This window comes from Larimichthys crocea, chromosome XXI, assembly GCF_000972845.2.
Source record: "Larimichthys crocea isolate SSNF chromosome XXI, L_crocea_2.0, whole genome shotgun sequence".
NCBI lineage: Eukaryota > Metazoa > Chordata > Actinopteri > Sciaenidae > Larimichthys > Larimichthys crocea.
The window spans coordinates 5,463,437-5,487,888 of NC_040031.1; the positions used below are offsets into that span (position 1 = coordinate 5,463,437).

Here is a 24,452-nt window from a genome sequence, read left to right on the forward strand (position 1 = left end):
TATGCTTATAAGAAAGAACACTTCGATCTCTGCAGTCCCCTCAGGTGACACTGGAGGCTGATTACTTTAGATTATAAGGAGCTCAAATTAATCTAACAATTTTTATTTAAATTTTTGCTTTCCAACAACTCAGCTGCATAATGGTGCATTGAAGTGAATTCACTGATCGATAGAAAGGATCTACACAACAGACAACAAGTTGATATGCAATTGACAGGTAATGAGGAGACCACAGACAATCTCATCTAACATACAAACACACAGGATACACACTGGAACACCCTTTACTCTTCTCTGGATCTCCTGGACTGTCCATTATTCATCCTAGGGTCTCCTAAATAACATCAATATATCAATCATGGGCTTCTGCCAAGATTCCTACCACATGTGAATGTCAAACTGATAAATGAATAGAAACAAACTTTTACATAGGACATAAAACTGTTGTAACATACATCCTAATAATACACCCTTTTAAAGAACATTAATCATGACTACCAACTAAAAGGACATGTGTGATAGCAAACTTAGACACTTAGACACACACAGAGAGATATACTTCACACTTCCCCCCACCACCAGCTCCGCCGTGGTCCGTTTCCGCTTGGCTCCACGTGAAATATACAGCTGTTCTGTTTTTGACACTTGACACGAGCAGCCCGCATATTACACAGATCACCTCGAGCGGGCGGAAGCCAGACACAGAAAAAGCAAAGAGTGAAAACTAATTAACTACGTAGCATATTTACACATGTAGAAGCATATTTAGAAGAACATGCACTGGGAAAATGGCCAGATCTGAGCAAGTAAACAAAGTCTGGCGGGGCTAAATGCTCGCTTCTGAAACGCGACGCGCCAGAGATGTGTGCGGTGGGGTTGACTCTTGAAACATAAAGAAAACAAAAGCAATAAACATAAGTCAAAATAGTACACTATACATATAAAACAATGCATAATATAAACACAATCTTAATACAGTGGTCCCTCGTTTATCGTGGGGGATGCGTTCTAAAAATAACCCGCAATAAACAAAATCTGCGAAGTAAGTTTTACAATTATTATACATGTTTTAAGGCCGTAAAATCCCTAACCACACACTTGTGTACACCTTTTTACACGCATTTTGTACAGTACTCCCTTAGTTAATCAGGACGCAGAACACGTGCGGTTCTCCCTTAGCCAATTTAGGACGCAGAACACAATGCACGTTCATACTGTACAGTACGCTGTAAAAAAATCATGCAAAATTACACTAAAAAAATCCACGAAACAGCGAGTCCGCGAAAAGTGAACCGCGATATAGTGAGGGACGACTGTATAACTGAATCACAAGCGCAGCACAGACTGTTCCTTTAAACATATTTTATTGTTGGCAAAAATGCTGATGTGATAAACTAAAAAAAAAAATCATATCAAATATGAGTAGAGACATGATGGGAAATTCCCTCAACTGAAAAGTAACTTCCGTATACTTGTAAAAGTTGTAAATGTGCTACTATTAGTTTGACAAAAGTGAAACATAATATATGAGTGCCTTCCTATACACTGCCTGAGTCACCAATGCACCACAGCATGAGAAAGGCAAGAGAGAGGAGAGCAGTCCCTAGTAGATCTCCGAGGGCTGTCAGGTAGGGTATTGAGTAACTGTCGGGGTCTTTACCCCTCCGCCATAGACAGTGGACCATACAGTCAGCTATACACAGCAGGGAGAAGACCTAAGAGATGGACACAGGTGATATTGTAAAGCAGTGATGAAATATGAGGAGGAAAAATGAACAGAGGTCTGGCTCACCTGTATCAGGGAAGCAGACAAGAAGGCAACTGTGAAGAGAGGACTGGGCAAAGTGTGGCCTCCTTTCATCAGATGTATAATGTGTATAAAGACGAGCTGGCCGGGCATGACCAAAAGAAGCAGAATCTGAGCCGATCGATGGTTTGCTCCTGCCATGACAAAGCTGAACATCAGAATGTGTTTTTGTTTAGATAAAGGGGCAACACGCCGCCTTCAACACTTTAAGCTCTTCACCTGAACCCAAGAAGGTGCGACAAGGGTTGTAGCAGCTCTTACGGTCTTCAGGAACCTCTCCAGGCAAGTAATACAAATGCAAATTAGTAGAAATTCGGCTAGATTGTATGGAGACAAGGTTTCCTCCAATACCTGAATAGAAAAAGAAAAAGTGGGAGCACAGTAAGGTCATATTTACATGTAATGTATGCCTTCTGTTTGACGTGTGGCATAAACAAAGAAGGTAGCTTACTCATTAAAAAAAAAAAGACTAAATCGTTATCACCTTCACTAGATCTGTGATATGTGGTATCACCTCTGGACTATTCCAGGCAGAAACAGAAGACGATAAACTGATGCACAATCAGAAATATTGTCTTTTTTATTCCACACATTCGTATTCCTTTTTTAAAACCAAAGGCTTACATTACACACAATTCAAAGTTACAGTTCATGTTTAGAGCATGGTCCACAAAAAAGGTTAAGCTCAAAATGTGCACCCCATATAGAAAACCATTCATCTATTTGCAACATCTTATTTCATCTTTCTGTCCTGTCTCTTCCTGACTGTTAATAATCAACATCCTTCCTCTAATCCTCCCACAGACCAAGCTTGTCCTTGGCAAGTCGGCAAGCCAACTCTGCTCTGTGAATTCCCATAGTGAGCCAGTAAAAACACTGTATTCATGTGCAGTTTTTAACAGGAAGGTTTGGAATCAGTTTGCCTTTGTTAACACTAACCTTTTTAAATTAGCTAGTGTGGCATTTCTGTGGATTGTTTGTCCCCTTCTTGAACTGTTTAAATGCGAAGGGTTGTGACTTCAATGTCAATAGGAATTTAGAAATTTAGATTGGGAACTGAAAGGGTGATGATCTGTCTACCAACACAGGCTACACATTTTTAGATCTGCATTGTCACAAGAACTAGCCCATGAATGCATTTTTAAAACTCACCAGTTATGACTGGTGCATAAACAATGATTCCTGCCAGGTTTGGATCTGACACGGTCTTGTCCAGAATAAGTCCTCCAATGCTAAAAGAAAGACAACCAAGAACATGTTTTGAGAAGCGCTACATATTGTGATTACACTGTTTGATTTAACAGAACTGTTTGTTTGGTGATACTTCAACAATGGAGTTAACAAACAGACAGCCTTAATGAAAAGAGACCTTTTTAGGGGTTAATTGTTTACTATTTCTCTATTTATATATTTTTTTTTCACAAATACTTTTAGAGAAATTAATGCAATACAGTTTAGATAAGTATGTTGTTATAAAAAATAGGATCATACTGGGGTGCAGATGTTTTCATTCATATAGTGTGTGTGTGTGTGCGTGTGTGTGTGTGTGTGTGTGTGTTTGTGTGTGTGTGCTTCCCTTATTCGGCCTGTGTTTTACTGAGGCTGACAGGGAGAGATGATTATCAATTAATAGTACAAGCAAAGGAGAGGGAAGTATCATTTGGATAAGGAACATAATGTTCATTACTAAGCGGAAAACCAAAAAAGGACGTTATGATCATATCTGTATCAATGGGGAGGTATCTGAGCCCATTAAAAATGTATAAGAAACCAACTGTTAGAGGGAGTGGTGTGTTGCACTGTTAAACGCTCCTTCTTGTACAAGAATAATAAATTCAGCTTAAACTTTGAATCCTGTGTTCCTAAAGGTTTTCCTTAAAAAAAATAACATATGTGGCCCTTAGTTAGCATTATTTTTTGTTGAAACAGTTTGGACTTGCTAGTCACTAAAGCTACTGTAAAAAGTCCTTGTTTCGTACATGGAGAACCAAATGCTATACGATGGTTCAACCATACTGACAACTGAAAAGGCAGGAAGAAAAAACAGTAACTCTGAGGGGAACAGTTATATAGGAATATAAGAAATTATCAGTCAATAGTAAAAAAAATAAAAAATAAAAATGGAGGGTTAGCAGCAAAATCTGAAGAGAGAAATCAGAAAGTCAATTCTTAGTTATATCTGATCACACATAGTCAGACCAAAGTTACACAAACTTATAAAAGACATAAAAGTTTAATGAAAGTGAAAATGAAAATGAAAGTATTAAACCAATACAGAAGCATAAGTAAATATGGTTATCTTATATTAAATTATAATTTAGTTTCTAAATTATACTAATTCATATGTTAAAATATGTTAAAATAGCAATTATTGAAGGAAAGAAGAAAAACCTCACCATACCAGGTGATTCAAAACAGTACTGTATATATAGTATATTGCTGACAATGGAGTTTAAGTCTACTTCAACTGCTTTCTTTAACAAAAATTCCTCCACGTCTGTAATTTGACAGTCAGTGATGGGAGGCACATGATTTTATTAGTGGTTTAATATTTGACCTGAACTGAACTTATAAACTCCAAAATCCACTCTACACTTAAGTGTAACAATTGAAGCAGTCTGAATAAACATGCAATCTTTTGAAAAAGTCAGTTACTGAGACGAGTACCTGCTGATGACCATTGCTGTGATGATTGGTTCCCAGCCTGTACGGAGCAGCATGTGACTGGCTGGATGTTTGGAGGCAATTACCACCCAAAGAGGAATCAGGCACAAAAAGAACAGATCCACCAGGTACAACACATAGGAATACAAATCTGTCAGGAGAAATTGTCATTATTTCAACCTTTCATTTTCAACCAGGCTGTCAGGTCTCTGGTCTTTATGGCTGTGTTAGTACCATCTGTTGGCCAAAAGTAAGAATAACATGACCTCTGAGTGTAGCACGATTACTGTTTGCTGTTCTGTTGCATGTGACAGATTTGAATTGGTCCACTTGTAGTCCATACCTATGATAGAGTAGAACCACTGACTGAAACAGGCCAGCAGGGCAAGAGTGATGAGATCCCCAAAGCTGGCAGCCATTGGTGTGGCCACGTTGTCTGGGTTGATTCCCAACCGCTTGGAGCCAATGATCACTCCAACCATAATTATACCTAGAGAGAGTTAAGAACAAGGAAATAATCTTGAATTTGCCATAATCAGTCCATGTCAAAATTCAAATTGTGGGTTATCAGAGGACATTCTTCAACCAAAAATCATAAACCCCATGCAGAATTGATTTATATGTCCTAGATGTGCCTTGTCACGGTCCCTCTGTTTACACTTCCATTTCTAGAAGGATTCTCACCCACGTAGAGCAGCTCATATAACCAAAGAAGAAGAAAGTTTCTGAGACACCAATGCACCATTTCCTTTCAGGTATTTAAGAGTCTTTGCTAAGAAAACAGGTCAAGGAATATGTTTTAAAAAGAAAGTATAGGTTGGTAGATGAAACTTTGTACATAAATAACAGTGAAGAAGGATGAGATGTGTGATCCTAGCCCCAAACATAAACACAGGGGCCAGCACTTGTAAATGTATAATGCATGCGTTATAGCTATTTAAACTTCTTGAAGATTCCTGAGGTCATAGGTGACGCTGAGAGGGAGAAAGAGGAATGTTACAAAGGTTTGTGTGTGTGATGCCCTGATCTATTCTTATTACACTCAGAGAATGGTCAAGGACAGAAGTTTAAGGTGACAGCAAGTTGTGTCATTACCTTGTAGCAGTGAAGCCATGAACGCAGTAGAAACACTGGTTGAACACAGGAGCACTAAGTGATGAAGGGGCATCTTTCCTTCTGCCATCCAGCCCAACACAGTTGCCATCAAAGAGGCTAACAGGCCGAGCACTGTGGCTTGTAGCTGTAAAATGAGAGTGGCAGTGAGAAGTCTGGGTAGAGTAAAATGATGCAGATAAACAGGTAATGATACAGAATTTATCAACTAGAAGATCGCATCTTTTCTGATATGAAAATAATGTACCTGCTTGAGTGCCAGGTTTCCAACAATCAACATCCACTTCTCTCTGGTAGAGTCCAATTTTCCTGCATTCACCTGACAGTATCAGATATATACAGTATATATCAGCTTACAACATCTGCATTTCCATCACAACCTGACAAACTCAATTTGCTGTTGAGGCTGTAGTATATTTTCAGTGGTGATGCTGATGAAGATGTTTGAAGAGAAACTCCGCCGACACCGTCTTAGTCGTATAACAAGTTTATTACAACAAGCACAGTGTCGAAGCAAGTAAAAACTACTTGGAGAGCTCCTGGCCGAATGATGAGAGACTCTCGATCTATGCAGGAGAAGCCCTTATATAGGGTATTTTGTGCCTCCCCATGACATGCAGTAACAATAGCTCACGGCAAACCATACAATAAAGTTAATTAAAACCAAAGAAACAGAAAGATAATAGAAATTCCTTTCCTAGGAAGACCCCCTATAGCTTAACCTTTGACCCGACTCCTCATCAATGTATCTAAACAAGTCTTTACTTCTCCTGAACATCTGGCAGCGGCTCCGACCTGGCTGAGCCCTGTAACCCCCTAGTTAAATAGCCTCTGACCTAGGAGTGGTCAAGATATCAGCCCGTGACTAAACAGGTATCTTCAAATAAAGCACATGTTTATAACAGCATCAGCATTAATACATAACTATGCATCTATGCGCAGACACCTGAAATTCACTCAATGCTTTGGGGAAAAATGTAATTCATTAATAGCAAAAATTGAATTCAAATTAACAAATCAAATCACTTGTTACAGTGTAACACAGTTTACAGCTGTGATTTAGTGAAACTGTGACCTTGTTAGGCTGGTGTTATTTTATACACCATGAAAACATGTTATTGTGTCTCTCATTACTTTCTAACTCACATACTCTGTTTGTGGCACCCCAACCTTGTTGGTTCTTACTAAAATATAAAGATTTAATGGCTTTTTTAAAGCGGTTAGTAATTGCCACTTTTTCAATAAATGTAACTCAAGCAGGAGTGAATAGTGCATTTGTTTGGACTGTTTTCAGCTGCAGATTAATCCACACTCCTAAGCCTTAGGTGTATCAACAGCCCCAGAATGCAATGGACTCAAAATAAACTATAGTGGCAATTTTCATGGTAATGAAGGACCCATCAGTGCAACAGTGCAGCTCCTTGGCGTTAGTTTTAGAGATCTGTTGCACCGAGGAATAAGATACATTAGGCCAATACCTATGATAATATTTGATTATTATATTCTCTCCTTTTCCAGGAGAACATCATTCAGGTTATCTGAATTGTTGGACTAATGTTATTGTTATCAATTTGTCCTGCAGGATATTGTACTACAGGCTGACCTGCTGCTGTAGTCTTCACAGGACTGTGAGGAGTTTCACATGAGGACAGAAAACCCATGACGTGCAGAGGGAAAACATATAATACTGAGAAAGAGGTTGAAGTTACCTTGAGCATCAATTCAATTTATCATTCACTTTCACTCCATCTCTGTCTATTGTGGTGTTGTTTTATACTGTATATACTGTTTGAAACACATCTCACTTGTATCATGGTAGTAATTTCTCATGTGCATCATGGTATGTGCATGACCAGATTAAATTGTTGGCTTGTGTGTGTGTGTGTGTGTGTGTGTGTGTGTGTGTGTGTGTGTGTGTGTGTGTGTGTGTGTGTGTGTGTGTGTTAACATGCACACACTGACAGCAGTTGAGAGTCTAGAGGCCAGAGTCATTTCCAGGTTCCCCTTCATGCCTAATACTGCAGGGACCAGGATGAAGATCTCTGTGATTTCCTGGAAAACGTCCCAGTTCTGCAGTGAAACACACAGTACAAAGTAAAGCAGTGAACTTAATACAGAAGGTGAATGACAGTCAACACCACAAATACACAATGAAACATCTTAATTTTCAAGGTGTTGTTGCTTAAATTCAAGTTAGTTTTGTTTTATTTTATAATTCCTGTGTTTCTCTGCTGACTGATGTCTACAGCAGGACCCCATCCTGCACCAACAAAATACTGGTCATACTTTCCTCTTGGTCTCCTAACTCCTACATCGATTCATCTCTAGTTTCCAGGCATTGACATGACAATCTCACTTAGATCATCTAAACACTTAACCGCTTCTTTGCCCTCCTTAGTTCCCTCACCTGAACCACTTCAAGTAGCATCCCAGCAGAGACTGTCCCAAACCCAGCCAGCAGAAATGGCACCAGGATCTGAAGCAACATGGAGCAGATTGTCTCAGCTGGCGCACCGGAGTCGTCTACATCCTTTTCTCTCATGGAATCACTGAGCCTTGACCTACTGTATAGTTTATTTGGGAGCAGAAAGTCTGTCTCCTGTGGCTCGTAATTGAGACTGGTGTTGACTGGTGAAATATTCCCATTAGAGCTTAAATGTGGGTGTCCAGAGTGGTGCAGTACAGACGGGTTGGGTCTGTTCTGTTGGTTGGCACCTCTGCCCTCTGATCCACTTCGGGGTAGTTGCTCATCTTGTGACCCCGAGACAACCATGGTGTAGAGTTGGGTTCAGGCAGGATGTTAGTCCTGCTTCTCCAGCTCCCGAGACACTGCTCACAACAGTTAGCCTTGAAAGAAAAATAGCAATGAAGACTGCCAGTATAACAGTACTAATAGCTGTAAAAGCTCAGACCAGAAACCGGTAGACGAGAAAGGCAATATATAATTACAAGTATATTTACTATTTACCTCCATGTAAAATCAAGTGTGTGACTTTGGCATGTATATTTTGAATTGGGCTGTTTCAGAGTCATCTGATGGCACAGATGGCCTGCATTATCATTCTTCATGCCTGATTCCCATCAGCAACACTGAGGCTGTGTTGTCTGACAGAGACAATGCACTTCATTGGAAATTCCTATGAGATGACCAGGTATTAAATGGCTGAGGGCGTTGGGCTGCAAATGAGGAATTGTATAAAATATATATATTTTTTAATACAAACTGCAAAAAGTAGAAAAAGTCAACAGACACACTTGTTAACGGTGAAAGAAAGTGTATCAAAAATAAATAATCAGCTTTATGCTGTTGAAAAAGCTTGAAGGAATGGTAACTTAAGTGTTGTTAAGCTGTTTATAAACTATACTTTAAACTACAGTTTGAAAGAAATGATGGATATATATATATACAGACATACATGTTAAATAGCTATGATAAATCCAGAAACAATCAAAATGGTCAGTAAAGTTACAAATATTTATGTTATCTACTAAGAGTCCGGTAACGAACACAACACTGTATAATGAAAGTATTTCTACAGTTAGGCACTAATCATCTTCATCAAAGGGTTGAGTACAAACTAAAAGAACTTGAGAGAAAGTTTTAATTCTCGCATCAAATTAATTTGCAATGCTTACTTTCTCTTCCAGTGTCTCAGTCTCTCTCTAGCTTCTCTGCTCACACAGATACTGATACAATCCATATGGCCATAGTCGTACATAGATATATGATTTGATAGGCTGAGTGACATTTGTTCTACAGTTAGTAGAATAGTAGATTTAAAAAAGTGCCTTACCCTCAACGTGAAACCATAGAAGAACAAGAGGCATCTATTCTCACACTCCACCGCTAACCATGACTCCTCTGTATGGCTTCTGTCGTCCTCTGAATGGTGTGTTGAGTCTCCAGTGTGACATTACTCTAACCTACCCCCTTAGACACACGAACACACACCATTGCATGCATATTCAAATACAGCAACAGCCTAAGCAGCAGGATGCACACACACACACACACACACACACATACACATACACATATTTGACATTTGTTTGTGAAGAGCAGTCCAGCGGTGGTCGTCTGGGACTGTATTATCGTCTAGCACAGTGTTTCTCAAACCTTTTACACTGTGTACCACCTCAGAATATATTCGTCTCGCCAAGTACCACCAGTATAACAGGCGTTCAAATATAGTAGGCTGACTATTCAGCTACAGATGGTCTTGCAGGAGGAAGTTTTATTCCTAATACTATTGGAAGAATTTTGATTATGCTGTTGTTGAATCCTGAATGAAACCAGTTCAAGAACCAGAGCTACTTGAGTGGATAAGGGATGTTCCTGATCCACACTTCTCTTCCTGATAGTTGCCATTTGGAGCCATGATTGCAGTGTTTTCCTCCCACGATACAAAGACATTCAACTGGTGAATCTAGTTGGCCTGTAGGTGTAAATGTGAGTGTGAGTGGTTTGTTTGGTGATGTGCTTTAATGGTGTACCCTACCTCTCACCCACTACCAGCTGGGATAACCTGCAGCCATCCACGACCCTGATGAAGAGTCAGGAGTGTGTGTGGTTATAATAATCTATCTATCTATCTATCTATCTATCTATCTATCTATCTATCTGTCCAGTCTCCATGCTTATTTCCTTTGCACTCCATTTCCCATGAGCACTAGCGACCATTCACAAAATCATGAGACCCGTCATGGGATTTTGTTGCCCCAGTTTTTAGCAGCAGTGTTTTGGGTCACCTGTGCTGACAGTATGGCGGTGGAAACCATCGCTCATGACTGGGAGTTTGACCGTTTTGACGACGGTTCACAAAGTGAGTACACCGCGCAGGGACGCAGAGCGACGGGCTAAACTCACCTGACGGTCCCGTAGCTTTCCGTGCTAGCTGTCGCTGCTAGCAGGATGCTTTGCCACTGGGCGCCGTCTATTTGCTGCAACTTAGTGTTAATTTCCAACAACTGTTCGTCAAACGGAGACTTTAAAAATCATATCGCGTAGTATTTACTGCAATTTTAAAGTCCAGCGTGCTCGGGCCAGTCGTAATTTGAAGCGTAAACTCGATAAAGGAAATGATAGTGACGGTAATTAAAGCTATCAGTCAAACAGCTGATCAGTTTGACAGCTTAAGGTAGTCCAAAGCAAAAACAGGACAAATGGTCTGTACATGGACTTTAACGCCAGCTTATTTTGGTGAAAGCAAACAAAAATAACAACAACAACAACACAATGCTAGTGTTGTTTGTTTTTAGCAAGGACTCCTGCAGTTCATATACACCTCATAGAAATCCAATTTTCCAATTTTGTGTCTGTGTATGGCTCCTAAAAAAATCATAGGAAGACATAAATGCTATCTAGCTTGTGATGTTTACATGTTTAAACTGTCCACCTCACAGAAATACACACAGAGGTCCAGCTGAAGAACTACAGCAAGTTTCTGGAGGAGTACACGTCCCAGCTGAAGGGCATCGAGGAGGCTCTAGATGACTCGATTGGAGATGTGTGGGACTTCACTCTTGACCCCATCGCCCTGAAGGTGAAACACACAAGACCAGTAACTGCACATCTACTTAAGGGGACCTGCCATTGTTTTTCTTTTACACAACTTAAACTTGTGTAACTTCCTTCCTAATGTTTTCAACTCTGTTTCAGCTTCTCCCGTACGAGCAGTCGTCCTTATTGGAGTTAATTAAGACAGACAACAAGGTAAATAAAAAACAGTCTGTAAGAATGTTGTTTTTTTTATTTACGAGGTTTTGGGATAGTGATCATTATGTTGTGTCGTGTGCAGGTTCTGAACAAAGTCATCACAGTTTACGCTGCGCTCTGTAGTGAGGTGAAGAAGCTCAAGTATGAGGTAAGCGTGGTCAAAACGGAGCACTCTGTTGCGTTATCGTGAGTTTGATTTGTGCGTGTATGGTTGAGCGTTTGCATGGCAGCCATCATTGTGAATATGTGTGTGAGTGTTGAAAAACCCTTAAATAAGGAGGATCGGGTTCAAAACATCAAAGTTTAAGTTGAATTTATTGTTCTTGTACAAGAGGACCGTTTCACAGTGCAACACACTAAAGGGGTTACAGAGAAGCGTTAACAGTTGGTTCTTATACATTTTCCTGAAGATGGGCTGTCTCAACCCCTGTAAATTGTTAACAGTCAATTTGCATATAATGCATTTAAACAGCTTTCTTCAACATATCACCTAATGAGTAGCCAGTATGTCCCCAATCTTGATGTCACCTCTCTGACCTGTCCCTAGGCCTCTATTTATACAATAACCTGAACTTTACCTTACCCTGCCAGTCTCAGGAAAACAGCAAAAAAGGGAAGTGCCCTCAGGACATGTAATATAAGAACAAACATCGTATAAGTTAAAACATCTAACTAGCTGTGTAACCCTAATTTTTTAGTTTTATTGTCATTGCACAAAGTACAAGTACTAAGGCAACGAAATGCAGCTTAGCATCTAACCAGAAATGCAAACAGGCAGTAAAGTGCACAGATATATAAATAATAGTGTAGATTTAAGTATAAACTATGTTATGATATATACACTATGATCGGTATGGACAGGTTGAAATGGATACACTGAGATATTACAGCTTGTGTACCAGCACAATTGCGGTATAAATGTAATAATTGGTGTAATTATACAGTACGGGTAAATTAAGATGAGATATATTGTTTCAGTATGAAATTTAATATATATAAATAAATGTGTCTATGTATTTTTCTGGCGCATTACTGCATGTTGTGGAGAAATTGTTGCTGTAATGTTTATTGAAGCTTGGCCAAGGAGAAATAGAGACATTCTTAAAAACATCAGCTATGCATATATATGAGTCCGTCTCTATTCTGCTCAACTCATGCTGGTGGTCAGACTTTACCGAGGACACCAGAAATACTATACGCCCAGAAATAGTCAAAGAGAACGTTTTTACCCATGTTTGTGTTCACCGTCAGCACATTCTAGTCTGGAGACACTGTTGCCTGTTTATGTTAATGGAACGTCAACAACAAGCTATCTATTATGTCTAGGAAGCTAACATTCAGTTTCTTAGACCCTGGTCAGCACAACATTGAGATAGGCTGGCACCTGCTCTCCTCCAGCAATCCAAACAGCGGCCTCGCATACCAAAAAGAGAGAGAGAGTCTTTTATGATTTAGTGCCGTCACTGTCTATGACCTCAAGGCCCATGCGTGACCCTGTGAAAATTCCATAACACTGCATACCTCGGCATGTTCAGCCACTTGTTGATCAGTGGAATACTGAGGTTGGTAGAACTGTTTGAACCCATGCACATCATAAACAAAACAGAGATCCACTTGCCATATGTTAAAGATTACCACCTGTCGGCTCAGCTGAGGCCTCTCGTGTGCTGGTGTAACACAGTTTATGAGTCTAGATGGAAAGACATCGAGCTATCTGAAATGGACACATCTATACAGTCAGTTCTGGGCTGCCTCAGCAGAGTTAATGAAGTACTCAAGCTACAGCTACAAAATCAGTGGGTTGTCTGAACTGGCCATCATATGGTCCACCCTTCCCACAGAATCACAAGACCACAGGCAATAGACAATAAACCAAGTGAGGTATCACTGCCTTTTCCCAAATAATAACAAATGGAAACCTTAATAGTTTTGAAGACATCAGTCTTATGAGCTTGGCAAAGAGTATTTCTACAGGTCCGCCACGTTTTTTTTTAGATGAACAGTTTTTATTTTCATTATTCAACAATAACAAAAAACAATAACGCCAAACAAACACCACCATCTGTGCTGATCCTTTTCTGATTACCAACATCTACCCCTGTGCTCCTTCATGTACAACTTTTACAGTTACACTAACTCCATTGATGAAGACATCATGTAAGACCAAACAAAACAAAAATAGACACAGAAAATGATTTGAGGGAAAGTCAATATGAGAAGTAAATAAAACGAGCACTGCATTAATGCAATATTCTGTTAGATCCGCCACGTTTTTTAAAGGAAACATAAAACTAGAGGTCTAAAACTCCAGAGGCAGCATCTCTCTGAACAGATGTTGATATTCCTTGTTTGTGTTTTGCTGTGAGATACAATTTCTAATTCTGTGCCCTGAATTTATGTTTCCTTGCAGGCAGAATCCAAATTCTACAATGGCTTATTGTACTATGGAGAGGGAGGTAATCAATCAGTGGTTACTATTTAATATTATTCTATGTTTGCTCTCAGTGGCACACAGATTCTTTGTCGATTGCTAAAAATAAAAGGTATATGTACATTTGTGTTTCAGTGTCTGACACCAGTGTTGTTGAAGGAGATTCACAGATTCAGATGGGCAGATTTATTTCATTCTTTCAGGTAAGCGATGAATAATTTGAATGATGACACAAAATTAAAATCCAGAAAACACTGACAGTTTCTCTTTCTGTCTGTTTTGATAGGAGCTGTCCTGTTTTGTGTCAAGATGTTATGAAGTGGTGGTCAACATTGTCCATCAGCTGGCTGCCCTCTACAACAGCAACAAGTAAGATCCACTAACTGAAGCAAGTAGTCTCACACAGTGAATGTACTGTTCTTGTTGCTGGATTGGACGTCAAAAGACCCTTTATGCTTTATTCATATACAGACAAAACCACTTACAGACTGCATTTCTGGTTTCTCTGTTACTATGCAAAACAAAATGTAACACAACCTTTCTCCTGTCATATCTTAGGGGTGCAACAAAAATCATTGAGTCGTCAGGTGTCCATTTCCAGGTGGGGTTTTTTTAAAGATTGAATCATTTTCTTCCTGTCTTGAGTCCGTGTTCTCTATTACTCAAAACTTTTCCTACTGTTTCTGTTTTGCGTTCGTCAGATCGTGTACGAGCATCTCGGGGAGTTGTTAGTGGTTCTGCTCACACTCGATGAGATAATGGAAAATCATGGCACACTGAAAGACCACTGGAAGATGTATAAAAGGTTAACACATACACACACACACACACACACAGACACACACACACACACACACACACACAGACACAGCTATTAAAACCAGGAAAAGCTGAATGGTATGGGTTTTTAATTTAATTCATATAGCTTTCTGGATGACCGTGAACGACAGCTCTTCACAATTTATGAAACATGTCAAAAAATGACAAATGTGTGATTATACTAAAAGAATGTTATTGGAATAGCAACCAAAGCAAGATGCCACTGCATTACAGATTTAGCACAATTTTATTCAAGTATAATATGAAACCATACAAAATTATTTTCAACTTAACTAAAATATATGTACATTCATTTGATCTAGAAAGATCTCTTCTCTTTAGACCATAATGTAGTGTATGATCAGTTTCACATAGAGCATCTGCATCAGCTACTGTAATTACATCCTCTGCTTGTAGGTTGTTGAAGTCTGTGCATCATAACCCGGGTAAATTTTCCATTCCTGAAGAGAAATTGAAACCTTTTGAGAAGCTCCTGCTCAAGCTTGAGGGACAGCTGCTGGATGGCATGATACTGCAGGTGACAGATCTTTTATTATATTTTTTGCTAAAATTTACCTTCATGTCCTCTGAGGACTAGTCGCCTCATGGTGCTTGTATCTGTCTGACAGGCTTGTGTGGAGCAGAGATTCGATGATCCTGGGGAAGGAGTAGCTGTTGCTAAAAACAGTGCCTTTGCCGAGGAGTTTGCCTCCAATATTCGCACCATCTTCACCAATGTTGAGTCCAAAATAGGTCAGTTTCTCTGCTCAGGATACGCCAGGTACATTTGCACTAAGTCTTTCCTGCAACTTTAATGAATGTGTGTCTGTGTTCTTCTCAGGTGAACCTTCAGAGATTGACCAGAGAGATAAATATGCTGGGGTCTGTGGTCTCTTTGTGCTTCACTTTCACATCTTCAGGAGTGTTGACAAAAAGTTCTTCAAAGCACTGCTTGATGTCTGTAAAAAGGTAGTTTAGTGTTCTTCTTCCTGTTTTCTGTTCTTGTTCCTCTTTTCTCTCTCCATGACACGCTCTTTAGTATGTTTATTTATTTTATTTCACAACGGTGGAAACATCAACGTGTGTCCGTCCCTTCCTCTAGGTTCCAGCTGTCACACTGACTGCAAACATCATCTGGTTTCCCGACAATTTCCTCATCACTAAGGTCCCAGCTGCAGCTAAACTGATGGATAAGAAAAGTCTGCAGAGCATCCGAGTGCAGAGAGACACGTACCTGCAGCAAAGAGCTCTGACACTAACAAAGTCAGCGAAAGTCAAAGTCATGTTTATTTCGTATAAAATGTTCAGCTTTAAGAGTCTGACTGTTTCTGTTGTCTCTCCTCTTCAGGGATGTTCAGTCCTACTACGTGTTTGTCACTTCCTGGATGATGAAGATGGAATCCATCTTGTCCAAGGAGCATAAAGGTGACAAATTGGCAGAGGACCTTAACAGCAGGTGTAATGTGTTTGTACAGGTAAGATTGTTGTGGAGAAAACACAGAGACAGCTGCTTGTGAAATCTGAACATCCTGAACTTTTGTTATGATCACATAGTCAATGTTCTGAGTATCCCCAAGAGCTCCAAGAAAAGAGAAGTGTGTGTGTGTGTGTGTCTCTCATTAGTGTGTATGTGTGCGTGACTTCTTCATGATCTGGTCAAAGCGACCTGGAAAAACAAGTCAGTACGGGCGATGAATGTTATCTGGTGGAACAGGTAATTCATTCTGGAAGTCATCCCAGGACACAATATTGTTGATGCCAAGACCTTACCAAAAGGGGTTTCCCAGATGTGCTATGAGTGTCCTATCTGTGTGATTGTTTATCCATGTGTGTGCCTGTGCAGTTCTATGTGTGTGCTTCTGTTATGTTTCTTGTAAACATATATATGTATCAGTCAGAACACGACAAGATCTGCCAGTGTTAGCAGAGTATGAGACTGCAAAGACCAGCTGTTCACATGAAGATGCATTCATTATCCTCCATGATAAACTGAGCATATAATGTCAAAGCACAATATATGTACTATACCTTCTTCCCTGACAGCTCCCTCTCTGTTTTCTGCTCCTCACAGGGCATCCTGTATGCATACAGCATCAGCACCATCATCAAAACCACCATGAACATGTACATGTCAATGCAGCGGCCCATGACTAAGACCTCTGTCAAAGCTCTGTGTCGACTGGTTGAGTTGCTCAAGGTGTGTGTTTTGTTTTTTGAGTGTTTTCATGCTTTTCACCAGTGTACAGTCTAGATATGTGACTGCTCTCTTCCCGCAGGCTGTGGAGCACACATTTCACAGGAGGTCCATGGTTGTAGCAGACTCTGTTTCTCACATCACTCAGCAGCTGCAGTCGCAGGCCCTCAATGCCATTGGCATCGCCAAAGTAAATACAAACACGCAAATATTAAATCACTTTATTGGTATTCATAGCAGTGGTCTAAGTGATACGTTTATATTTTTCTAATTAGAGGCCTAACTTCTTTTTTTTCCCTTGAAGAAAAGGGTGATCTCAGACAAGAAGTATAGCGAGCAACGGCTGGATGTGCTTTCATCTCTGGTGCTGGCAGAAAATGCTTTGAGTGGCCCCAGTACAAAGGAGCGCCGCCTAGTGGTGTCTCTGGCACTGTGTGTCGGCACTCAGCTGGTATGTTCGGAGAAGTTTGATTGATGGGATACAGACACTGCTGTTGCTTTTTTATTTCATTTGATTCTGAGCTTGCCGTTGAAATCTTTCTTTCTGTCTTACAGAAAACTTTCAAAGACGAGGAGCTGCTTCCGCTGCAGCTCGTGCTGAAGAAGCTGGATCTGATTAGTGAGCTGAGTGAGAGGTGGGAGTTTTATTTATTTATTTTCTTAACAAAAATTTCAGATGTCAAAATGTCTGATCACTGTTTTTTTTTGATCACTCTATCTGCCAAGAGCTGGCAAAGTGATTAACCCTCCAGGCAGTTTATAAAACTTCCAGAAGTTTAGATGTTGCTGCTATGTGTGGAGCCAGTGTGTGACAGACAGTGTTCAACATCTTGTGTAACAGAAAAACAGTGTTGTGAGTCTTTGGCCCAATTTAAGTCTGTTTTCTTTTATTTCCCAGGGTCAAACTGCAGTGTGACTGCAGTTTCCTTTACTGGCACCGAGCTGTGTTTCCCATCTACCTAGATGATGTATATGACAACGCTGTGGATGCAGCAAGAATACACGTAAGTAGCAGACTATCTGAGTGAATTCTGACATTTACCACAGATTAATTTCTATAATCTCTTTGTTCAGTATTTGTTTTTAATCGTTACCTTGTTTTTCTTCTGCTTGTGTTGATTGATCTTCTGGATGACTTCTGTGATTGGCCGGAGCAGTACATGTTTAGTGCACTGAGGGACAGTGTGCCTTCCATGTTACACGCCAAACATCTGGAGTCATGTGACCAGCTACTGGAGTGCTACGACAAGGAGATCATGGATGTGTTCAACGAGGTGAGAACAGATGAAATGAGTGTCAGTAGATAGTGAGAATCATAAAGGACGTATTGTAATAGTAAATTCAATGCCTTTGTTTCATTCACTCCTCCTCCTTAACATAAGACACCAGCTCCTTTTTGTCTTTGTAAATTGTGATGCCTAGACTCAACTTTGCACCTAAATACAAGATCCTGCAGGATAATTCAGGTGTAAAACATAGCAACGGGGGGCCGGCGCCAATACTTGCAACAGACAAAAGGGTGTGAAAACACTTTATGAGCAGACAAAGGGATGTGAAAGGAGTGCCCCTCATGTATAAATATCCAGGTGTCCCCATATTCGGGGTCTTTTCTCCATCATTCACCGCTCGCGTGTTGAACTGATCTTTTCTTTGCAAAGAAAATAAAAACCTTGTTGGCTCTCTTTCATTCTTCACCAGCAGCAGAAAATTTCCACAACAGTATAAACTTGAACTTTAGGTACGAATCAAAATAATGAAATCTAACATAACATTGTTATCCTTGTTCTCATTCTCTCTGGCGTCTAACTCTTACAGCACCTCTTGGACAAGCTGTGTAAGGAGATTGAGAAGGACCTGCGTCTCTCTGTTCACACACACCTGAAGCTGGACGACAGGAATCCTTTCAAAGTCGGCATGAAGGACCTGGCCCACTTCTTTTCCCTCAAACCCATCCGATTCTTCAACCGCTTCATTCATATCAAAGGTGCTGAAAGACTGTGACCACACATGTATACGCACACAGCATATTCAGTCGTATAAGATAACATAAACTTTAACGATTCCACACCGGGGAAATGCATTTGTCACAGCAGCTTGTATCCGCAAGATTGTTAAGAAATTACTCATTAAGAAGAAATCTATAGAAAAAAAGTCATGAAGTCCTGCTGGTAAAAAGTCTGACAGCTGTGATAGTGCTCCTTCTTACATGCTGGGAGTAGCAGTCTGTTGCTGAAGGAGCTGTTTAAGACCCTTGCAGTCTGGCATGGGGTAGGAGGCGTTGTTCATGACAGATGACAGCTTTGATAACATCCTTCCTCACCACTTCCTCTACAGAGTTTATGTGCACCCTCCGAGTGGAGTTGTTATTGTTTCTTTGCTAATCTGTGTGGTATATCACCTCTCTGCACCAGTGTATGGAAGAAAAAAGTGAAACCTGGTCATATCAGTGTAACACTGCTAGAAAACTGTAAGATGATGTTGAAGGTGCATAATTATTTGTCTTATTTTTCATGTCCTTGCAGCCTACGTGACCCACTATCTGGATAAAACCTTCTACAACCTAACCACCGTTGCTCTGCATGACTGGGCCACATACAGTGAGATGAGAAACCTCGCTACGCAGCGTTATGGACTTACAATGACGGAGGCGCACCTGCCCAGCCAGACCCTGGAGCAGGTCTTGTGTATTTACAGTTTTTAAGTGAAGATGTAAAGTTGATGAATGGTTGATTAACTGAATCACCCTGTGTGTTCTCATCAGGGATTGGACGTTCTGGAGATCATGAGAAACATACATGTTTTTGTCTCACGCTACCTTTATAACCTCAACAATCAGGTAAGACTTGTTAGCCTCCGTGTTCACCATCACCATCTTGAATCAAGCAGCTGTCTGTGCATTATATACAGTCTCTGCTTTCTTACAGATCTTCATAGAGAAAGCAAGTAACAATAAACACTTGAACACCATCAACATCCGTCACATCGCCAACTCCATCCGGACCCACGGCACAGGCATCATGAACACCACGGTGAGTTTCCAGGAGAGGCAGTGGTGTGTGTGTGTTTGTGCCTCACCTGTTGCTCATCTCCTCTCATATTTCTTCAGGTGAATTTCACCTACCAGTTCCTGCGGAAGAAGTTTTACATCTTTAGCCAGTTCATGTATGACGAGCACATCAAGTCTAGACTCATCAAGGACATCCGCTTCTTCAGAGAAACGAAGGACCAGTCTGATCAGAAGGTAAAAAAAGGCTTGAGTGCCTGCCCAAATTCACCAGGTACACACACAAAGCAAAATGGACAGATGGTGAATATTGCACCTTTTTATAGAAAGTAGTAAGAGCTGAAAACTGGACTGAGACCAGCTGTTAAGACGACGTTAATCTGCCAATGAGAATTTTAAATAATCACATCTGAACAGACTTTCAGTAAATCCTGTCTCTGGAACGATTTTCCATTTTCTGTTCTTGGAAACCGTTTAGCCGTCTAATCCTCCTGTAATAACTCCCTGAAGCGCCTGTTTAAAAAAATGCTGCATTATCATATCACCAGGCAAAGTAACGTAGCCCCCTTGCCAGCTCTTGTTCAGCTGTTCTTATCCTCATTTAATTTGCAGTATCCATTTGAGCGAGCAGAGAAGTTTAACCGCGGCATCAGGAAGCTGGGCATCACTCCTGATGGACAGAGTTACCTGGACCAGTTCCGACAGCTCATCAGCCAGATTGGTGAGAAAAACATCTAAATGTTGTTTTTAGCAGAAATATCTTTAAAAATTCAACTGCAGGTGTAGACATATGTACACCAGGACCAATGTCACCTTGTTGTATTTCAGGTAACGCCATGGGCTATGTGCGTATGATCCGTTCTGGAGGCCTCCACTGCTGCAGCAGCGCCATCCGGTAAAAAGAGCTGTTCAAGTGTGCTGCATTGCTAAGTTTATATATGACGGTGGCTGAGTCAGCCCAAGGTCTCTGTCTATTAATTCCTGATTGTGTAACTATTAAATTAAATCTGATTAAAACTTGTTATCTCCAGGTTTGTCCCAGACCTGGAGGACATCGTCAATTTTGAAGAGCTGGTGAAGGAGGAGGGACTGTCAGAGGAGACCCAGAAAGCTGCTAGGTATTTCAAAATCACTTTATGACTCTAAATTAAAACTTGAATGTCAGTCTTCTTAGGGCTGGGCGATATATATCGATATTTTAATCTATATCAATATATTTTCAAACGCGATATAGCACGAGACCATATTGTTAATATCGATATAGTTTATTTTGCGTTAAAATTACCATACATTTCTTCCCTTGAGCCGCCAGTTCGCTTTTATTTCTCCTCTCCCTCTGTCCAGGTCTCACGCTGCTCATTGACGTCGTCTGTCTGTCTTTGTAGTATGAGTGGTGGGAGTGCAATTTACTGGCGGGTCATTTATAATAGATGTATGAAATCATCCAGCCGAGGAAAAAATATCGATTATATATCGAGTATCGCCATTCAGCTTAAAAATATTGAGATATGACTTTTGGTCCATATCGCCCAGCCCTAAGTCTTCTTTCTGTGCATTATTATAATATTTCTGGCTGATGTAGATTTGGGGTTATTTTAAATTCAGTCTCAGCTTCAGTAGGTGTTAAGCTGTCAGTTTTGGTTTATTATGTCTGCCATGCACACAAAGAGCTGTCCTTCAGTTATGTCAAATAATGTCCAGATATTTTAATTTGTATTTCCATTTTTACACCTGCAGAAGGAAACACAGCTAGAAAAATGTAAAGGAAACGTCACCTGTTGCTTATCTTAAATATTGTGGATCACTTCCAGCGTCCTGGATTCAGTGTTGGGAGATCTGACCAGCAACTCTGCCGAGGGGACAGAGTACTTCAAGATGCTAGTGGCGGTGTTTGCGCCTGAGTTTCGCAGTGCCAAGAATATGCACCTGAGGAACTTCTACATGATTGTGCCCCCACTGGTCAGTGTCAAGACAAATTTGGCTCTGTGCTTCTTTTTGTTTGTGTTTATCTTCTCTGTCTGGAATTGATACACAACACATCTCTCTTGTAGACGGTGAATTTTGTGGAGCACTCCATCAGCTGCAAAGAGAAACTCAACAAGAAGAACAAAACTGGAGCTGCTTTCACAGATGATGGCTTTGCTATGGGTGAGTGATGAATTATACATAATTAAACACTACGCTTCCGCTGCTTTTTGGCTCCTCTCTCTTAACGCTGCCTCTCTCGCAATTCTCAGGTGTGGCGTACATCCTAAAGCTGCTGGACCAGTACCTGGAGTTTGACTCCCTGCACTGGTTCCAGGCTGTCAGAGATAAGTACAAGAAAGAGATGAATGCTGTGGTGAAGGAGCAGAACGTCCAGTCTGCCAGCCAGGATGAGAAGTTGCTGCAAACGATGAACCTCACCCAGAAGAGGCTTGATGTTTACCTTCAGGTACAGTCGCTGCTGGTCTGGCAGCATTATGCATATGCTGAATTAGCTATTAGCAGCTCCTGTTTGCTTTGTATCCAAGGATGCACAGAGAGCTATCACTAGATAACTTTAACACTGAGAAAAAGTTGTAGGCCCAGCAAGTAGGATTTAGTGACACCAAGCGGTGAAGTTGCAGATTGCAACCACATGAAAACCCTCCCACGTCTCTAACGGTGTCTTCCTTCCAAGCATGTAAGAGAAACTCTGGCTGCCAAATTCACGATAAAACAAAGGGCCATATCTAGATCAGAAACGATATTTTCAGGTACACGAATGAACACAAACTAATCAATATTATATTCCTATTCCATTCCTACCAATACATACTCCTAAATCTTACACACTGGAACTTTTAAAAATATGACAGTTCCCAGGCAGTTTCTGGAGTTTAAGGAGTGTCTCATTTTCTATTTATGGACGTTTATTCGGGATAGATACCAAGTAAATGATATCTTTGCGATGTGTTAGCCAAACTAAATCAAAAAATTGTGGTTCACATCTGTCTGACTCCGAGAAGGACTATGAACTTTGTTGTAAATTGCGTGAAAAGGGCACCGAGTGTTTTAAAGTACTTTAATTGCCTCAGACACTGCTGCTGCTCCAGCTGCTGCTGTTGGTAAGCAGGTCAGATCAGCGTGTCAAACTACAACACCTAACCCTGGCGTTGTTTTTATGGTTCTTACCTCATGCAGCATCTTTGCCTCACGTCTCTCCCTCAGTGTCTGAAAACCTCTCAACAATTATCCACCCTGACCTCTTTGTCTCTTCCTTTCACTTCAGGAGTTTGAGCTGCTCCACTTCTCATTAAGCAGTGCACGGATCTTCTTCAGAGCAGACAAGACTGCAGCTGAGGAGATTCAGGAGAAGAAAGATAAAGGTTAGGTGGTGTTGCAATTGATTGATGGAGTCTTTTTAATTATGCAAAACCACTGACACACTCATCCTGTTATACAGGCTTTTTATAAATGAGTTTTCATAGATAGATAATGTAGAAAGAAAGATGGTACGCTGATTAACGGGTGATGAGCTCCTTTAGATCTCGCAAATAATTCCACTGCCATTTTTCACCAGAAGACGCTGCCAAAGCCGGAGATGCTTCAGATGGCTCGACCCCCAACGAACCTGCCTCAAAGTGACCCTCACTGTGAGATCATGGCCTGGTCAGAAGATAGTGTGTGGAGAAGATCTCCTGCAGCAGACTGCACTGAAATGGATTTAAAAACTGACAATTGAGGGAGATTGTTTTTAAGACTCTTTGTGCCCCGTGACAAAGTGATCGTGCTACTGCAGAAAGTGTCTTTTCACTTTTTGTTTCCATTCTACAGAAACATCGATGTAACATCTCGCAGCTTTCAAGTGTTTGCAACTAATACATCCAGTTTGAATTTGTAGCATTTACTCAAGTCGACTGCAATTTAAAAAGGTCAGGTGGCATAACAACAAGCGAAAGGTTAAAGTGAATCCTCTCCTTTGCCACGCTGCCTTTTGATACTTGTACATACAGCCTGGATCATTTTCTGCAGTAGAAGCTTCAGCTGAATGCGTGTCAGTTCAATCAATGACTTATCTGCATCTTTGATTTGATTTTAATACTTTGCAGGTTTGATGTACTAATTGATTGTTCATTGCCTTAAACGGCAGCTTAATTATAGCACAGTATCGAGGACTCTTGGGAATGTTTTAATCTTGTTTGTGTGTCATATTTGTCTACTGCTAGTCTACTGCTTGTTTTGTCCATTTTATACATGTATGACTCGAGGTGTGTATGTGCCTTTATAAATTGTGGATACTTGTTTTGATAATTTGACTAATTAATTTAGAAATAAGTCATCCAAACACACAAGATTCTTGATCTTTGAGTTTCACTATTTCTCTGCTGCACTGGAGATGTATCATTACATCTCCTAAATTTTGTATCGATAAACATGTGAAAATGAGGCCATAATCTGGTCAAAATTACATTCCATTAATTAACTTGCTTGAAGAGAAAGTTCTGTAAAGTCTTTGAAGACTAATAAAACTTGCACTTTGGTCAGAATTTAATGTCTCGGTGAGTTTTAAACTCAGTTAAGATGCTGCAAAAGGTATTAGAGCACAGCTTACATGTTTGCTCTGCATGATTCCCTGGTGTTAACATTGAACTCTGTGTACTAAATAAATGCATGTTAATTTGTTCCTTGGCAGTGATGCACAGGTATTAACTACAAATTTGAACATAAGGAAAAAACTGA

At 40.4% G+C, this 24,452-nt stretch overlaps 2 protein-coding genes across 5 annotated transcripts; one reads left to right on the plus strand and one right to left on the minus strand.

Annotated features, from left to right (window-relative positions):
• Nucleotides 1-1,269: 1,269 nt before the first annotated feature.
• Nucleotides 1,270-9,580, minus strand: slc41a2a (solute carrier family 41 member 2a). 3 transcript variants are annotated; one of them, XM_027272521.1, is made up of 12 exons: nt 9,379-9,580; nt 8,553-8,761; nt 7,992-8,431; nt 7,547-7,654; nt 5,832-5,903; nt 5,567-5,711; nt 4,815-4,961; nt 4,475-4,622; nt 2,960-3,039; nt 2,027-2,158; nt 1,793-1,941; nt 1,270-1,715 (listed from the first exon to the last, which is right to left on the minus strand). In XM_027272521.1, exons 3-12 carry the CDS (start codon nt 8,355-8,357, stop codon nt 1,539-1,541), a joined length of 1,524 nt encoding a protein of 507 aa, XP_027128322.1. In that variant the 5' UTR covers nt 8,358-8,431; nt 8,553-8,761; nt 9,379-9,580; the 3' UTR covers nt 1,270-1,538. The 3 variants fall into 3 exon arrangements, with proteins under 3 accessions (XP_027128322.1, XP_010753179.2, XP_027128323.1); XM_010754877.3 differs by lacking the exon at nt 8,553-8,761; XM_027272522.1 differs by lacking the exons at nt 2,027-2,158; nt 8,553-8,761.
• A 665-nt stretch (nt 9,581-10,245) lies between these two features.
• washc4 (WASH complex subunit 4) lies at nt 10,246-24,146 on the plus strand. Of its 2 annotated transcripts, none has more exons than XM_019263102.2 (33): nt 10,246-10,407; nt 10,988-11,127; nt 11,244-11,297; nt 11,383-11,448; nt 13,711-13,756; nt 13,867-13,934; nt 14,018-14,100; nt 14,290-14,332; nt 14,433-14,536; nt 14,968-15,088; nt 15,180-15,303; nt 15,392-15,519; nt 15,653-15,813; nt 15,899-16,025; nt 16,622-16,747; nt 16,827-16,934; nt 17,049-17,195; nt 17,300-17,379; nt 17,643-17,748; nt 17,902-18,018; nt 18,560-18,728; nt 19,267-19,421; nt 19,506-19,580; nt 19,669-19,773; nt 19,851-19,985; nt 20,361-20,469; nt 20,577-20,643; nt 20,780-20,866; nt 21,560-21,707; nt 21,800-21,896; nt 21,986-22,182; nt 23,002-23,098; nt 23,293-24,146. In XM_019263102.2, the coding sequence occupies exons 1-33, from the start codon at nt 10,248-10,250 to the stop codon at nt 23,355-23,357; spliced, it is 3,615 nt and encodes a 1,204-aa protein (XP_019118647.2). In that variant the 5' UTR covers nt 10,246-10,247; the 3' UTR covers nt 23,358-24,146. The 2 variants fall into 2 exon arrangements, with proteins under 2 accessions (XP_019118647.2, XP_019118648.2); XM_019263103.2 differs by having other exon boundaries at nt 23,296-24,146.
• The last annotated feature ends 306 nt before the right edge of the window (nt 24,147-24,452 follow it).

What these genes read in the sequence shown, in the direction of transcription:
- washc4 (XM_019263102.2), top strand. Translation starts at nt 10,248, where the DNA reads ATGAGCACTAGCGACCATTCACAAAATCATGAGACCCGTCATGGGATT. An exon ending in CACTGGAAGATGTATAAAAG is followed by an intron (nt 14,537 to 14,967) that starts GTTAACACATAC and finishes CTCTGCTTGTAG; the next exon opens with GTTGTTGAAGTCTGTGCATC. An exon ending in GGCTTGATGTTTACCTTCAG is followed by an intron (nt 22,183 to 23,001) that starts GTACAGTCGCTG and finishes CTTTCACTTCAG; the next exon opens with GAGTTTGAGCTGCTCCACTT.
- slc41a2a (XM_010754877.3), bottom strand. Translation starts at nt 8,357, where the DNA reads ATGGTTGTCTCGGGGTCACAAGATGAGCAACTACCCCGAAGTGGATCA. An exon ending in GTGGTTCTACTCTATCATAG is followed by an intron (nt 4,623 to 4,814) that starts GTATGGACTACA and finishes TTCTCCTGACAG; the next exon opens with ATTTGTATTCCTATGTGTTG. An exon ending in TTATGCACCAGTCATAACTG is followed by an intron (nt 2,159 to 2,959) that starts GTGAGTTTTAAA and finishes TTTTCTATTCAG; the next exon opens with GTATTGGAGGAAACCTTGTC.